General features: G+C 37.1%; 1 protein-coding gene across 1 annotated transcript; it reads right to left on the reverse strand.

Annotated features, from left to right (window-relative positions):
* Positions 1-662: 662 nt before the first annotated feature.
* LOC149830262 (protein neprosin-like) lies at positions 663-3,488 on the reverse strand. Its single transcript, XM_090016405.1, has 7 exons — positions 2,928-3,488; positions 2,669-2,755; positions 2,319-2,570; positions 2,000-2,164; positions 1,769-1,822; positions 1,516-1,662; positions 663-1,355 (listed from the first exon to the last, which is right to left on the reverse strand). Exons 1-7 carry the CDS (start codon positions 3,084-3,086, stop codon positions 978-980), a joined length of 1,242 nt encoding a protein of 413 aa, XP_089872531.1. The 5' UTR covers positions 3,087-3,488; the 3' UTR covers positions 663-977.
* Between the last annotated feature and the right edge of the window lie 13,426 nt (positions 3,489-16,914).

Below are 16,914 nucleotides of genomic sequence, written 5' to 3' on the forward strand. Positions count from 1 at the left end.
CACCCATCCAGCCACATTACATTTCCAAGATTTTTTTCACCCGTCATGTAAAGTACAACCAAAGTTCCATGTTCCTACCAATTCCCACTCCCAAAGTCCTTTCCCTATAATGGCAGTAGTCTTTGCTTATTACCATCCTTCACATATTCACATATAGGGGGGCGTTTGTCACACACTCCCATCCCAGAGAAGCCACTTTCCCTTGAAAGGGACATACAGGAGAGAAAGTAATCTTCGCTTATTACCATCCTTCACATATTCACATATATGGGGGCGTTTGTCAGACTCCTACCCAAGGGAAGCCACTTTCCCTTGAAAGGGGAATACAAGAGGGAAAGTATCTTTGCTTATTACCATCCTTCACATATATTGAGGGCGTTTGTCACCTAACCAAGGGAAGCCAATTTCCCTTGAAAGGGACATAAAGGAGGGAAAGTGCTTCCCCACGGGGGGAGGTATGAATCCATTTTGACAGGAAGAGTGCCTTTTTGCATTCATTATGTGAACCATATATTTTTTTTATAAAGATGTTTGTTTCACCCCTTTTAGGAAAGATGCCATCTTTCCTATAAAAGAGGTCTACTTTCACAGGAAAGAGAATGAGACAAACGCCCCTTTAAAGGTGAAGAAAGACATGTAATTACAATCAAAGGAACAACAACAAATCAGAAGCTCTCACAAATTCATTCATAGCTGAATAAGCAGACCCACAAGTTTACAAGGAAGGCCTAAAATTTTGGCCTTTCCATATCTTTTACAAGTAGCAAAAGATCATAGACTACACAAAATATGTATGTATATAAGAAAGAAAAATCAGGCCATATTTTAGTAACTGCTTTAAGCAACACTAAAACATCACATATTTTAAGTTGAAAAAAAAAACAAAGAGGGGGGTAAAGAAAAGCCTTAGCTTTAGGTACATTTTAATGGTACATTGTGAGGGCAAGCAATCTCTGAGAAAAATATTTCCCATTTTCTTATGGGCAGTTTGGATTCTTACCAGGTCCTCCATAGTAAAAATAATTACCCCATTCTCCATTATTGCCATTCTGAACATCATAACAGCCGGATTGCTCAGTAAAAGTTGCAATATTCGTAGGGGCTCTCATGTTATTCGAACTATCCACAATCTGAATGTTTCTGAAATAACTAGCCTTCCCAAACCCTTCCTCAGGGAAATGACCACTACCCATTTGAGTTGAAGTGTGCACACCATCAGGCTGAGAGTCAACAACTTCACCACCCCACTCAATCATGGTAGCACTATCAGCCAGATATGAGAACAAGAAGGAAGGCCAGTAACCCAGCACATAGTTGTTCCCAAATTGCATCCACCAATTTCCTTGTTTTGGGTCCTTCACTCAAGAAGGAAAAACAAAACAAAATAAACACAAAACCCAATGAAGGAATAGAAATTTTTTGAAGTAATTTAAATTGTTGTAAAACAAAATATGTCAGATAGATTCTCAGATTCTTACTTTTCTTTTTTGGACTTTTCTAGTTTTAACTTTTTACCTTCCACACGAGTATACTGATATCATATTGGGAACGACCATAGCCAGAAATAGGGGATATGCTAGCCCCCATTGCTATTTGGTTATTGACTTGGACGAAGCCAGAGCATAGAAGATTGTAACACCCGGTAGCTTGATATGCATCACTCTGTTCAAATTACATAATGAAAACAAACACACCAACATAGGAACTGGTGTAAAACTGAAATGGAACTCATAGGGTAAAAAGAAAAGGTGAAAATCAAGGAACTTACAGTCCAGTAAGTAAAGAGCCTGGTGTTATTGTCCCCATAAAGATCTGGGCTAACCTGTATGTTTGTCCAAATCAAAATTAAAGGCACAAGATTATTCTTTGCAACAGAACCAAAGAAAAGCAAGCTACCCTTAATAAAAGAAGAGGCACAATTTTCAAACAGAGGCAATGCTACTGAAACAGGGTTGCTCCTTTTTATTGTTCTTTTTTGTGTGTGAAAGATATACTGTACCTGCCAGCCAGCCTCAATGCTGTTGAGATCTTGACCAAAAGAACCACCTAATATCCAAAGCTGTGAAAGGCTGAACTCATTGGTCTGTTGAATATTTGGTTCCCAGACGTTTATTGTAGCTTTAGCTCCATAGAACTTATCACCTTCAACATAAGCAATTGCATGCTATTACACCACCCAAATGGGAAAACAAAACATTAGTAAACTCTCACACAAACTACCAAATATAAAATCATTTTCTTACACAGAAAAAGGAAGAGGGAGAAAAATACCCAAAAGGTAAAGTATTTACAAAGGGGAATGAGAAAACATATGCTACCTGATGACCATTTTCATTAACCAAGTCAGGATTTGCAGACGTAGGCTGAGGGATTGATCTATGAACCTTCCTCCCAAACCTCTTAACAGAGCTGGCTCTTAGAATGTCACTCATTTTTGTTCTTCTGATGGGTATGGTCCCATCTGGGCACCTCCCATTCACATGCCAAAGCTGTACAATTTCGGATTTCCCCGTCGTAGATTCAGCCTTACTTGTTCCAAACATACCCTCTGGATGGAAACTTGGTTGCATCTGTAAAACACCAGAGAAAAGGAAAAGGTTAATAACAAAAACTTCCATATCCATCCCCAAACCACCAGTACATGCAGAACCAGGAACCAAGAACAGACCTGAATGGTATGGTTCTTGAGAAAAGGATGATCAAAAGCAGGTTGGTGGTATGGATGGACGCAATCAATAATATCACCATCTGGGCTCTGCAAAAAAAAATACAAATCAAAATTACTAAAAACCAAGGCATCACCTAAAACCCCAACAAATTAAACAATCCAAAATGCCAAGAGAATTGCTAAACCCCAAAGAAGGAAGCCATAAAAGCAATAAACACCTAAAAGGCTAAAACCCAGAGAGAGAGAGAGAGAGAGAGACCTCAATGGTTTTGACGGGTGACTTGTTCAAGCGTTTGAGATGCTTCTGGACCTCAAAATCCTGCCAGGAAGTGAGTCTTCTAGCTTGGGAAGAGGAGACTAAGAGCAGGGGCAGAAGGAACAAGAAAACTACGAGGCCTTTGGAAGACCTCTTCTCCATTATTAAGGGAGAAAGAAGATATGGGTATGGCCCAAAGTTGTGGAACAAAGAAATAAGGAAAAACCGAAGAATGCCCTCACACTGTTTCCCTTAGAGCTTAAGGGTGTTGTGAACCATGGTGCTCTGCAACTCCAAAACCGCTTGAACAGATGACAAAACTGCCGCCCTCGCGACTGAAGGCGGTTTTTGTTCTTTAACTAGCTCAGAAGGAAGGGAAGGAAATAGAAAAAGAGCCCGGATTATAAAAGAAGATAATAAGAAGTTGGGGAAGGAAAAGTCATGGATAGGACTACATAGCATTAGTCTCAGCTTGGCACCCTTGTCGTTTTTAACACACACTCTCTCTCTCTCTTTCTCTCTCTAACTTTTTTATGGATTCGAACTGCCCCCCCTCTCTCTCTAATCATTTTATGGACTCCAGAATGCCTTTAAGAAAGCAACAAATTAGAGTCACAAGTGGAACAGAGGAACTTTCTATTTTTACATTGCCCCCAGTGCTCCTCAGAATTATGCTCTAGTCCTTTTTTTAATTTTTATAAATTACCTGTCCCATGAATAACAGTTCACAAGCGAGCCTTTTCATGCAATGAGCCTAATGACCACCAAAATTCCCCTCAAGTAGCAGGCCCAGTTGGATAGATTGGAACTTTGGATTAACAGGCTCAAAAACAACTCAAAAGCCTGCTAGGTTTCAGGTTCTTGAGCCACAGATTCACAGTGCTCATGGCAAGGTAACTCTTTTACTAGATGGTAAAACTGATTCCTAATCAAGCCATGATAGCCATTTCGCGCTAGTCATGATCAAGTCCTTCTCTAGCCTATTTCCTGTATAAAGATGCAACATTTGGTGCATCTCTTTTAACTCATGGACTTGGCATCATGTTCTATCAGTCTAAACCCTCCACAACTTCTACTCAAGTTCAGCCTATGCACCTGCAAACATCTGCATGTTCAATTGTTGGTGTAGTGGGGTGGGACCTGACTGCTAGACAATCAAGGTTGGATTCCCATGGGGCATCACCCTTCTGTGCAAGCCGACCCCACCGTAGGGCCCCGGGAGCAAGGGTCCTAGCCTCAGAGTTTTATGCTACTGACACGACAACCGTAAGTATAGCAGGATCGCGGTGTTGGGTAGGGTTTCTTCGAGTTATAAATCAAAAAAGAACATTGTTCCTGAACTCTAGAGACCATTCATCTTGTTGAGGTCATTTATGCCAAACCATATAGATTGAGGGTCATGTTTGTCATTTTCGGGGTAACCATGCCCCGGTACCTCTGTACGGGTGCCTGCCTCACCATCCTAGACACCAGGAAAAGAGATGACCACCAGTATGCTTTTGGACTGTATCAGCCTTTGACTTTTCAAGTGACCAAAATGCCCTTTATATTCAACCTTCATCGTTATTTAATAAGGCGTTTATTTGAAGTCAAATTCCTCAATTTTGGGTGGAGGACAGCCTTAGCTCTTAAAATTTAACAAACATGGGAGGCTCGCTTCCAAGGTGTGAAACCATGCTCTTTCTCATTTCTCATGCTTTCCCAACATTATAAAAAAGCGCCCGTTTTATGACTAGAAAGCTTACTTTTTGTCAATATGAAATCAGACTTTGATGTTGAAAATACACTTTTCATGTTACAAAAATCATATTTTCTTCTATATTTTTTGAGTTTTTTTTAATTATAACACATCATACATGATAGCTACTTTTTTGTTAAAAATGCTTTGAAGTGTTTTATCAATTATCTATTTATTTTGCTTCTCATTTCCCACTTCTTATCCTTGTGACCAGGAGGTCTTAGGCTTCCATTCTTAAGAAAATAAGCATAAATTTTGAGCTCGATTTACTTCAATTTTCTTAGGAAAATGAGGTCACGCTATTGTATATATTGGAAGGGTAATTGTTTCTTAGGACTGAGGAGTCAAGTAGGGACGTCGCAAAGAACGCCGCTATTTCAGCGTAGCGCCGAAAGAGTTGTTACCCGTAATTTGCTCATGGTAGAAGGTCGGTTATATCCTTGGCGGCTTTAAAATATGCCTTACATATCTCCAACCAATTATTTTTTAAAATGTTTAAATATTTTTAATATTATTTTAATATTTTCTTGGTGTGTGTCATCTGCTCGGTAAAAATTAGCCGATTCAGTTCAGTTTAGAATCGGAATTGGCCGAATTCCCTGAATCGTTTTGGAAATCATTCAGGGCTGGTCCGATACGATTCTAGCAACAATGGTCAATAGAACCAAGCAACTTGACCACGAACTTCGCCTAGACACATTGAGTAAGTCAGATTCGCCAAGTCTGCGCACCCAACCGGAGTTTGTAGGGTCAAGATTTAGGTCTAATCATCGGTCGACCAAGCTCTTTGGTTTCTTAGTGAACTTGCTGAGACTGTTAAGTGCGATTACTTTGAATCTGCATATTGCTCAAAAGCAACGCTTTGGAGAATTGTTGGGCCACCGATTCAGCTGTATCGGCCGATATCAATAAAGCCAATCGTTATGCATAGGTCAGAAAATAATAAAAAATATTATGTGTCAATCATAATATATGATACGTGTTAAAATAATATTAAAATAATAAAATTTACTTTTTAGTGTTCATTACATTTATTTAAAAAATATCCGATTCAGGGTGAAGTATCGATTTTATGCCGATATGATGGGCATCGGCCCGATACGCACCGATACTGATAACACTGGTTAAAACTATAAAAAGATAGAATATTGGTGAACTTGCAGTCGTCAGAAGGTGACTGAAGAAAAACTTGGGGAAACGTTGTAAAAAAGAAATTTTCTATAATGATGACATTGAAAATATCATAGATTTCTTTCATTGTCGACGCACATGGGGAGGGAGAATCTTAAGAGCCAATTGGCCCCTACATCCAATGAATTTTTGTCCCTCTCTCTCTCTCTCTCTCTCTCTCTCTCTCTCTCTCTCTCTCTCTCTCTTCATCGTCAAAAATACAAATGTTTCCTCCACTAACCATCTTGACCTCAAGGCTTCAAAACTCCACCAACCAACCTCTCTCTCTTTCTCACGATTTGAATTTAGACGGTGACAAGTTCATACCAGATCCGTTTTTTTTTACATGTAAACGGATCCAGATACCTGTCACAAATTCAGTTATTTCTCGAATTCAGTAGCAAAAAAACAAAACCATATCGGCATCTGATTATAATAAGATATTGTTTTGACTTACCAAATGCAGCGAAACCGAATAGAATTTGGTAGGATATGGGATAAAATCTGGTTCATTTGCATCTTAGTGATCTTCCACTCCCTCCTGCTGATGGTACCTATCTTTTGTCGCAATCTGGGCAAGCGGCTCCGGCGTGAGCCCATTTTATCTGTCTAATGTTCTTTTCTCTTGTGCTTTGTTTATTTGTTTTGGCTTTTGTTCTTGTTCAGTTCATGGGTTCAACATTTTGTTGATCTTCATGAGTGGTAATGTTGAATTACTTTAGTCTCTCTCTCTCTCCAATATCAGAGCAGGACCGATGAAGTAAAAAAGATGAAATATTTCAATTCCTAACTCCTACCACAGATCTGAAAGGTGAGCTACTTTATTTTTCAGAAAAAGAAGGTGGAGAGGACCATCCCTTCACTAGCCACCGTTCTTCGAATCCTTCCCTTTATGCTATATTACTGCACACAAAAAAGGGAATTTGCACCCTCTTTCACTTTTTAAATTGGTCCCCGTGAAACGTAATAGCAGCGAGTTGCAGACAGAAATTTGAACTTTCTAGAATTACCTCACAGTGACCCATCATTTTCTCTCTCTTTCCCCACATTCACATGGCTTGTCTAATCTGACGTTGCTGTTGAAACCATATATACTGTAAGTACACGTCCTTCCCAGCAACATTGCTGGCTCTTCTTGCTTCTTCCTTGTCCTTCTTTTCAGTGTCATACTGTCATCCCCATGTCTGCACCCCTTTGCATTTCTATTGTGCTCATATATCCTCAGCACTAGGTTTGAGACATTGATCCTAGCAAGATTTATGTTCTATTATGCAAACTTGTGCATCCAGCTGTGTCGACAGATCTGCCATGTATAATATATATTTTAAGTGTAATATGTAAAAAAACACATATAAAATATATACATAAAATATGAATTATTGTGTACTATATATATATATCATGTATAAGTACCATAAAATGTTTTTACACAAGTCAGCTCATTTTCGCACGTCCTTCTCATTCAAGGATGACCCAAGCTTGAGCTTGGCTTGACCAAACACAAATGTGACCCGAGTCTCAAGCTCAATCTACTGGTAAACGAGCCATACCCCCCCCCCCCTCACACACACACGGGCACATCAAAACTTTGGACACACACACACTATATATATATATATATATATATATATATATATATATATATATATATATATATATATATATATATATAAAACATGGAATATTTTTACACAAGCCAACTCAAGTTCAGCTAGTTTGGTTTAAGGATGAGTTGAGCTTGAGCTCGGCTCTAAACACGAGCATAAGCTGAATCACGAGTCTGCAATTAATAAACGAGACAAGCCTAAACATGTCATGTTCGGTTCATTCCAGCCCTACATATAGGTGCCTTTTCCACCTCCATCTAAAAGGTTGATGAAGAGGATAAACTCAGTAAGCCTGTCAAAAGGTTGGAAAGCGGGGAAGGGTTGTTGGAGGATCAAAGTGTTCTCTCATGCTTTTCCGAGTGGAGGATGCATTATGGCTCAAGTTGGATGGGGCCTATGCCTTTTTTTTAAGCTTTTAGATGATTGGGTTATCTAGCTCTTTGCTTAATTATTTTATATCCCCTATGTATGTATATATATTAATGATCATGGGATATCCAAGAAATATCTAAAAAAATATACCATAAGATCCACGTAAAGTTAAATGCCAACCAAGATCCCATGTCGTTTTTTGCATTATTGCATTGTTGGCTGCTGTGACCAATGAAAACTTTTCAGCATAACGTAATTGAATATAATGCCTAGGAAATAGGGTCTGTTATGTTGGATTTTGGATGGGAGTGTGCAAAGAGAAAAGAATTACAGACGAAAGAAGAGAAAGATTGAAAAACCTGTCAGCTTGATTCAAGGTGGATGAAGTTCGGTCATTTTTGCATTGAGTAGGGGTTGGGGATCTAGTCCTTTTTTGAGTAGTCATTTTTTAGCCTTGAATGGGGATTTTAATCTCACCCAGTATGGTACAATCAACTTTTAAGTCTCATATTTTGTGAGTTAAGTCCACCATGTGGCTCCTTAGATTCCATTGTGAGAAATTATGATCACACTGGATTCAATTTACATTATCCAACATCTTTCACTTGGTCACACTAGACGAACAACCATAGTATATTATAACCGATGTATTATGTTTCATATACACTTCATAACAAAACATGCACCCAATAAGGCATGCACAATTTCAAGGGTTATATCAATATGTAAGTATGATGTTTTCTCATATGTTATGAGTTATTTTTTACATAATCACGTAAACTTTGCATCATTCATATTTAAGTACGAGGTTTTCTCACATGAGTTGTTTTTCACATAACTATGAGCACTTTCCTTCATTTTTAAGTATGATATTTTTTACACATGCTATGAGTTATTTTCAACATAGTCATGTGATTTTTCATCATCACATGAATCATGATTCTTTTCACATATAGTATGGATTTAGCCATGAAACTCATTTCACATAACTATATGTGTTTCTTATCATGTCAAAATTTAAATAATATCCCTTAATGTGCAATATCATGTCATATATCATATGTTGTCATATTAATTATAATACATCACAACTTTATTAATTAGTTATATGGTTCTTATGGCTCTTTCATAACCATACCATTGGATATTTTCATGTCCACATGCACACTAGTGTAGTACTTTGAATTTTTTTTCAACTTATGGATCCATGATAAAACATGATTTGTCAAACATAGCAAATACTATTATTTTTCAAAACTTTCACCATAGTCAATACTCTCAGTATTTATGTATATCATCATCACATGCAACATACTTTAACTCTCATCAGGTTAACCACCACCTTATTTAGATCGATATATCTAGATCCAAATAGTTATAAATATAATAAAAAAAATATGAATAACACCATGTTGCATACCATGCATAAGCTTGAAACGCATAAAAAATATTTCTCCATGCATTCATACAAAAAAACCATAAGGAGCATGATTTATGATGATTATTTATTATCATATATAAATAAAGTTTTACACATATTAGATTATGTAAAATGTATCTAAAATATAGTCTCACTACAAGAAAAATGTTAATTAGTGACAGGAATTTGCGATAAATTATTTCTGTCGTAAATTAGCGACAGATTAGCTAAAAAAACTAGTCGTCCCTAAAATTGGAATTAGCGACGAATTTTGTGACAGAAAAAGTCTGTCGCAAAATCCATCGCTAAGTAGCGACAAAAAAATTCTGTCGCAAAACCCATCGTACAGATTTGGCGACAAACTTTTTCTGTCGCTAATTAGTGATAGATTTTGCAATAGAAAAATTCTGTCGCTACTTTTCAATTTAAAACGGCCCACCTAAGGCATGAAATTCTCCCTCCCTCTCTCTGGTTACTCCCAAATCGGCCCAACGGGGAAAAAGGCAGCCTCGGGAGGATGTTCGCCCCTTAGAGGAGGGGGTGGCCCGGATGGACACTCACCCCAGGAAAGGTTGACGGCGGCGACAAGATCTCCATAGTTGCCTCCTCCCCTGTGACGATTGCGAACCTTAGCTTTGTTTCTTCCTCTAAACCGAACCCTCTATCTCATCTTTGCCATCGTCCCTCGCTTCGATCTCCTTCCTTCATCCATCGGATCTCTTCTTCCAAGCCCTCTGATCTTCCTTCGTTCAGAATCCGGCGGAATTTCGGTGAAGAAGTGACGGTTTTCGCGAACTCTGCACCGATGATGGAGCCCGCAAAGCCGGTTTCGAGCCCCATGCTTGAGACGATCGTGGACGTCGATCTGGGGAACCACAGCTACCCCATCTATATTATCTCTGACCTTCTTCGCGAGCCTGAGTTTCTTCAGAGGTAGATGGAGATACAAATTCTCAATTTTTTTTCTTTTTTTTGGCCATGATCATTATGAAACTTCTTGAGATGTCATTTCATGAGAGAGAATGGGTGAAATCTTTGAGTTCACTGTAACTTGTCTTATTATTACAAGCCTCAGTGTAAACATTAATGTGACTTACAATAGTCTAAGAATTAATCTTTCTGGAATTCACAGGTCTCATCTTGTGATAAATTTATGATCCTTCTCAACATATGGAAGGAAATCAAAATTTACTCCATAACTGACTTGACCTTTTTTTTGCCTTTCTCTTTGAATGTTTCTTTGTCATTTTTTAGGCAATGGATAAAAAACAAATCATCTTTTAGGCACCAGATGTTGAGGGTTTTTCTAATTATGAAAAACAAGTTGTAGAAACACTATCACCTCTGAAGTTGTAATGCCATCTCCCTTTTTCATGGGTGCTTCAACCTATGTCATTTTCTCATCTTACTGTACTGTTCTGGACCTCTAAAACGTGCCCCCAAACCATCTCATACAACACTTCTTAGTTTTCCCTTATACCGGTTTATTACCATGCATCCTCTAATGTACTTGCTCAATTCAACTCTCTAACATTTGCATCTAACCCACAAAATCCATCGTGGTTTCTCTATTTTTGCCACCACTTATGCACAAAAATAACTTCTCATTTGTTTATGATCCTACTAAACATGCACTTGTATACTCTTCTTATTTTACCACTTTGTGAATTACATGTATTTTCTCCCCCATAGCATCATAAATTCCATTTCCTTATTTCTGTGCTACCATGCATTTAATAAAAAGTAATCTATTTTTTGTTGAAAATTACTTTACAAATTAAAGAAAATTATTACCATTGAAAGACGTATATTTCCTCAAGTTTCCATCACATTGATCATGGTGCATATGTGAAAATTACAAATTTTTTTTTTTTAGTTTATTTTCAAGAGTGGAACTTTTTTTCATGATTTTCACTTTGTGCATGTGATCTAGAAAATGTTGTAGAAAAACACACCATCAAGATGTGGAATTTTCTTGAGATGCTGAAAAGTGTTCCAGGAAATGAAACTGAGGCATTCAAGGATCAGTCAATGTCACGAAATGATTGGAAGGTGTGTTCTGGACTTCTTGTAGCTTCTTTTTCAAAATGTTGATTCATAATTAGTTAACTATTAGCTCAAAATTTCTTATTTTTTACTATGTGATTTTGTTGTTATGTCTGCGTGAGTGTGTGTGTGTGTGTGTGTGTGTGTGTGTGTGTGTGTAATTCTGGCAAGTAAATCATGATAAGCGTAATGATCGATGGAAATCCCTGAACACACACACATGCATACATGCAAAATTCTTATTTGTGACTATTGATTGAATCCGGATGGACCGATTCAGCTGATCCGGACACATAGATGCTAGTAAAAGTTATTCTGGAACCATTATGTAGCTCAAGAACTGGGCTGGAATCATAGGCAAACCTTATATTTTTGCCAAGTTCAATATATTTTGCTTGTACTATACAGAGGAGAACTGCAAAAAATGGAAATAGTACTTGTTTATTTTCCATAATCTTGTTGGATCTGAAGACAGTGTGCCAAATGTGAAAGAATACTTCTTTTATTGCCAGCTGCTTTCCAATGTCCAACTGATCTGAATATTACTAGCCTAAAAGATTAAGATATTATGCATTGTGGCTGATTTGTCATAATAAAACAAAGCTATACAGTACACACAAGTAACGTAGTCATAGATACAACATTCACAACAACAACAACAACAACGTTAATGCCTTCATCCCAAACAATTAGGGTCGGCGATATGAACCAAAAAGAAAATCATTTTGGGTCCTCCACATGAATCCTTCTCCTCCAATCATTTCTATCCAATGTCATGTCCTCGGTGAGGTTCAAAGCTTTCATATCTTTTCTTATCATCTCCATCCAAGTCTTCTTAGGCCTACCCCGACCTATTTTAGCTAATATATTTTTCCATTTCTCCATCCTTCTAACCGGAGCATCATTAGGCCTTCGTCGGATATGCCCAAACCATCATAAACGATTCTCACTCATCTTATTTTCAATGGGTGCAACGCCTACCTTTTTACGTATTTCCTCATTCCAAATCTTATCTTTTAGTGTCTTTCCACACATCCATCAAAGCATACGCATCTCAGTTACACTCATTTTTTGAAAATGATGTCTCTTGGCAGCCCAACATTTCGTACCATATAGTAAAGCGGGTCTAATTGTCATCCTATAAAACTTCCCCTTCAACCGCAATGGCATTCTACGATCGCACAACACTCCAGTTGCACTTTTCCATTTCATCCACCCAACCTTAATCCTATGATTTACATCTTCATCAATTTCTTCATTCTTTTGAATGATAGATCCCAAATATTTGAAAGAGTCATCCACCGCTATTTCTTGCTCACCAAGCTTCACTACACTCTCATCACTACTTTGTTGCTTACTAAACCGACATTCCATATATTTTGTCTTATTCTTACTCAACGTAAAACCTCTTGCTTCCAAAGTCTGTCTCCATAATTCTAACTTAGCATTAACCTCAGCTCTAGACTCATCAATCAAAACAATATCATCAACAAACAACATACACCACGGCACATTTTCTTGAATTGATCTTGTAAGTTCATCTAACACTATAGCAAAAAGGAAAGGGCTTAATGCAAATCCTTGATGTAACCCAACCGTTATAGGAAAATTATTTGTCACCCCTCCACAAGTGCGGACATTGGTTACTACTCCTTCGTACATATCTTTAATTATACTAATGTACTTGAGAGAGATGCCTTTCTTCATCATTGTCCACCAGAGAACATCCCTAGGTACTATATCGTATGCCTTCTCCAAATCACAGATACAACATTAATTTTTAAATTATACTCTTAAAAAATGACAATGCACAGCATGTCCATGTATATGTCTCTGAATCCATGCACTGTATTGTTCATCTATTCATACTGGAACTGCTATCCTGAAAGCCAAAAAGTGATTGACTCCAGTTGATTAATATTGTTTCCTAGAGCATATAGCAGGCTATAATCCTGTTATTATTTATAGTGACTATCAAGGATATCCCTCTCTCCACTGCAAATTAGTTGTCCTACAAGCATGCCTGACCGGGAAGAAATAAGTAGGGAGTTTTTTTATGGTGGATAAAGCTTTCAATTGGATCTCGTGGTCATAGTGAAGCCCTACACATGTTGAGAAAATGTGTACTTGTACTCTACAGGTATCTGCATGTACAATTGGTATTAGCACTTCCTGAAAAGAATCGAAAAAACACTCGACATGAGTGTCATACCTCAGAATGAATGGTTGAAATAATTACTAAAAAGGCTTAAAGAATGTGTAGTTTGAATTTTGAAAGCTTTGACTTCTAGTTCCTTGACTACTCTATTCACCTTTTATATTGCTTCAGGTACACCTTACTTAGCTTTGCATATGATTTACATATGAATGCGAACATAAGACAGGCTTTGAACCCCACAACATAAGGAAGTTGATATATGAATACCATTTATGTTGCTTCTAAGTCATGAATGATGTTTCTTGTGTGCTTTAACATATACTGGAAAACTTAACAAACAAGTTCATTTTGCCAATTAAGTTGTGGTTTGTGTACATATTATTCTTGTCTCTTTGTATCTTTGCTAAAAGAACTCCTTCCTTATGCTGCAGAACGATCGCAAACTTGGATATGAAGATAGAATTTGTACCTCCTGCACTGATAAGCTTTGTAGCTAGGCAACTTGGTGGCAATGGTTTCAAGCTTTATGAGAAGGTTGTGATCTTTACTTTGAAAATAGTTGCATTTTTGTTGTACTGTTCTGTTGGATTATTTGTTATGTCTTACCCATCTGTCTGTCTATTGTTCTATCTATGTATCTGTCATCATTAGTCATGTATTTGTTTACTGGTAGATAAAACAATGAAGAATGTTTTGAATAATTTAATGTCTTGGTGATATGACAACCTAAATAGGAGAAAAAGTTGATCAATTTTGTGGAGAATTTTTTTTTACATATACACTTATTTGGATGTGCACATATTGGTGAATTTTCTAGCCCTTCTTTTATGAGTTTTAAACCTTGAGGATCCTCGGTTAAAGAGATTGCAACTCTACTGATGTGGCTGCTTCGTTGGCATAGGCAGTCTTGGACCCACTTGTGGCAATGTCCTTCAACAATCAGAGCTAACCAATTATAAGAATGATGTTGCAAATTAAATCTTGATCTTTTTTGGGTTTCAAAATTTGACATTTTTGTTTGACAAAGTTCCTACAAGTTGCAAATCAATCGACCATTCTAGGCATCTTCTGGATGGTAGTTACCTTTACTATTCCGAAATAAGTGAATTTGAAAGTTGCATTAACAATAGACTATGAAAATGATGGCTTGCCTTAGTCACCTTCTAAGATAGTGTCAATTTTTCCAAATTACTGATATTTGATGGCACCAGATCGAACATATTCTCGTAAGTGTGTAGAAGTATTTGTTAGAAATATAATATGAAATGGAGAAATAAAGCGAGCAAAGCTTGTATCTTGCCATTAGCGATGTCAAGTGTCGGACTGTTGTTCAACTTCTACTTATTCAGGGATGCTCCTCCCACCCTCACAATGTTTCACTTGTTATTTCTATTTGGATATTTGATATTCATCAGGTTTATATTGGTAGTAATTCGATGTATGTGGTACCTGTCTTGTAGAGAGGTTCTCTCTCTCTCTCTCTCTCTCTCTCTCTCTCTCTCTCTCTCTCTCTCTCTCTCTCTCTCTCTCTCTCTCTCTCTCTCTCTCGTTATTGATTTTTCAAGTGTTATGAAAGATCTCATTTGCCAGGCTCTTAACAAATATATTGTATACAATGATGAACCATCTTTACTGATTTTGATATCTATGAACCTTGTATACATTTGATTACCCCAAGAAAATACTACGAGAAAAGAATCATTAAGAAAATAAAAGAAAAAAAGTGACAAAAATCTTTTTAGTATGCATTTTCTCTTTTAATGTTGTAGCTTGGATCTCTTCTCAGATTTGAGACAAATAGAGGTCTCATACTTGTTGCAACTTAGGATCCGAGCCAAGCTGGAATCCCTCATGAAGACCCACTCATTTTAACATAGGTCCAACTGATGAGTTGTGGAGCCTGATTCAGAGTTTTTGCCCTTGCAGTCAGGGGGGTTTGGGGGCTCTTAGTTAAAACTGCGTAAAAAAAAACCTTAATTTTTGGTCAAATGAGGACTTCGACCCTCATTTGACTAAAAAATTCAAGGCGTGTACGCCTCAGCTTGAGGCACGCCTTGCCTCGAGGTGTGCACCTCAAGGCGTATGAGGTGCACGCCTCGGAGCTCTTTTTTAACTTTTTTTTTTAAATTTTGCAATGGATTAGCGATGGATAATATCCGTCGCTAATATTCAATGATGATTTTTTGATGTTTTGCGATGGATTATATTTTGTCGCTAATGCCATCGCTATTTTAGCGACGGATTAGAGACGAAATATAATTCATCGCAAAACTGAATCTGTGCTTATTTAGCGATGAATTAGTGATGGATCATGTCTGTCGCTAATCCATCGCATATTAGCGATGAAAGTATCGACAAATTAGTTTTGTCGCTAATTAGCGATGAGAAATATACGATGGACGCTATCCGTCGCTAAACAGTTTAGCGATAGATTAGCGATGGATAGCGTCCGTCACTAATCCACATTTTTCTTGTAGTGTCTCTTCTAAGGTTCTATGTATTGTATTGTAATCTATATCGGTCGGACCCATAGTTACATTGTATCGTAAATATATCATAAAATTTTAATAAATTCTTTTAAAAAAAGTTTAAAAAATCAAGAAAAATAGAATAAATTAAAAAAAATCATAACACATGAAACAATGATGAATTTCACAAAATACAACCATAAAAATCACATATGAAGCATTTATGTCTTGGTATAAATGCCATGGATAAGATATTGAACCTTAAATAATCAAGATAATATACTATAAATGGCATTCTCACAAGAAAAATACAAACTACAAAATAATATGCATATTAAATAACGAATCTAAGCTAACAAGTTACAAGATTCATAATAATGTGTGTTTACAAAAAAAAAACACATTTTTTTTAATGCTTAACAATTTTACATAACTAATTTTTTTAAAATTTCAAACAAAAATGAATTAGATAATGTCAATCATTGATTATCATCAACATCATCTTCTTTTTTTAGAAAAAAATATCTCTAAATCACTCTTAAGCTTTTTAGGGATGAACATGAACTAGCCACAAGGGGCCTTATATGTTTTAAAAAAAAATAAAATGACTGCATGTAAACTACATTTATAGCACATCTTAAGATATGCCCCGTATCGTAGTGTATCGTAAGATATAAGGGCGTATCATAAGATATGTGGGTGTATCGTACAATACACAACCATATCGAGATATAGGTGTGTATCATAACGGAACACCCCATAATAACGATACAGACAACCTTGGTTTGTTATACTTATTTAATGAGCCCGTATGAGTCAAGCTGAGTCAAGAACCTATTGTTCATGTTCAGCTTGTCGAGCCTATTTTACGAATTTGAACAAGCTCTTTACAAGCTAAACATGAGCAGAGCCAGCCTTAGTCTAACCTATGTTAAATGAGAGAGAGGGAGAGAGTCCTAGCTAAGGAGTTTTCCCCTTTGAGAGGTCGCTCTATGATCTACCTGCCATCTT

Source organism: Nuphar pumila, chromosome 8 (genome assembly GCF_984573655.1).
Source record: "Nuphar pumila chromosome 8, dmNupPumi1.hap1.1, whole genome shotgun sequence".
Classification (NCBI taxonomy): domain Eukaryota; kingdom Viridiplantae; phylum Streptophyta; class Magnoliopsida; order Nymphaeales; family Nymphaeaceae; genus Nuphar; species Nuphar pumila.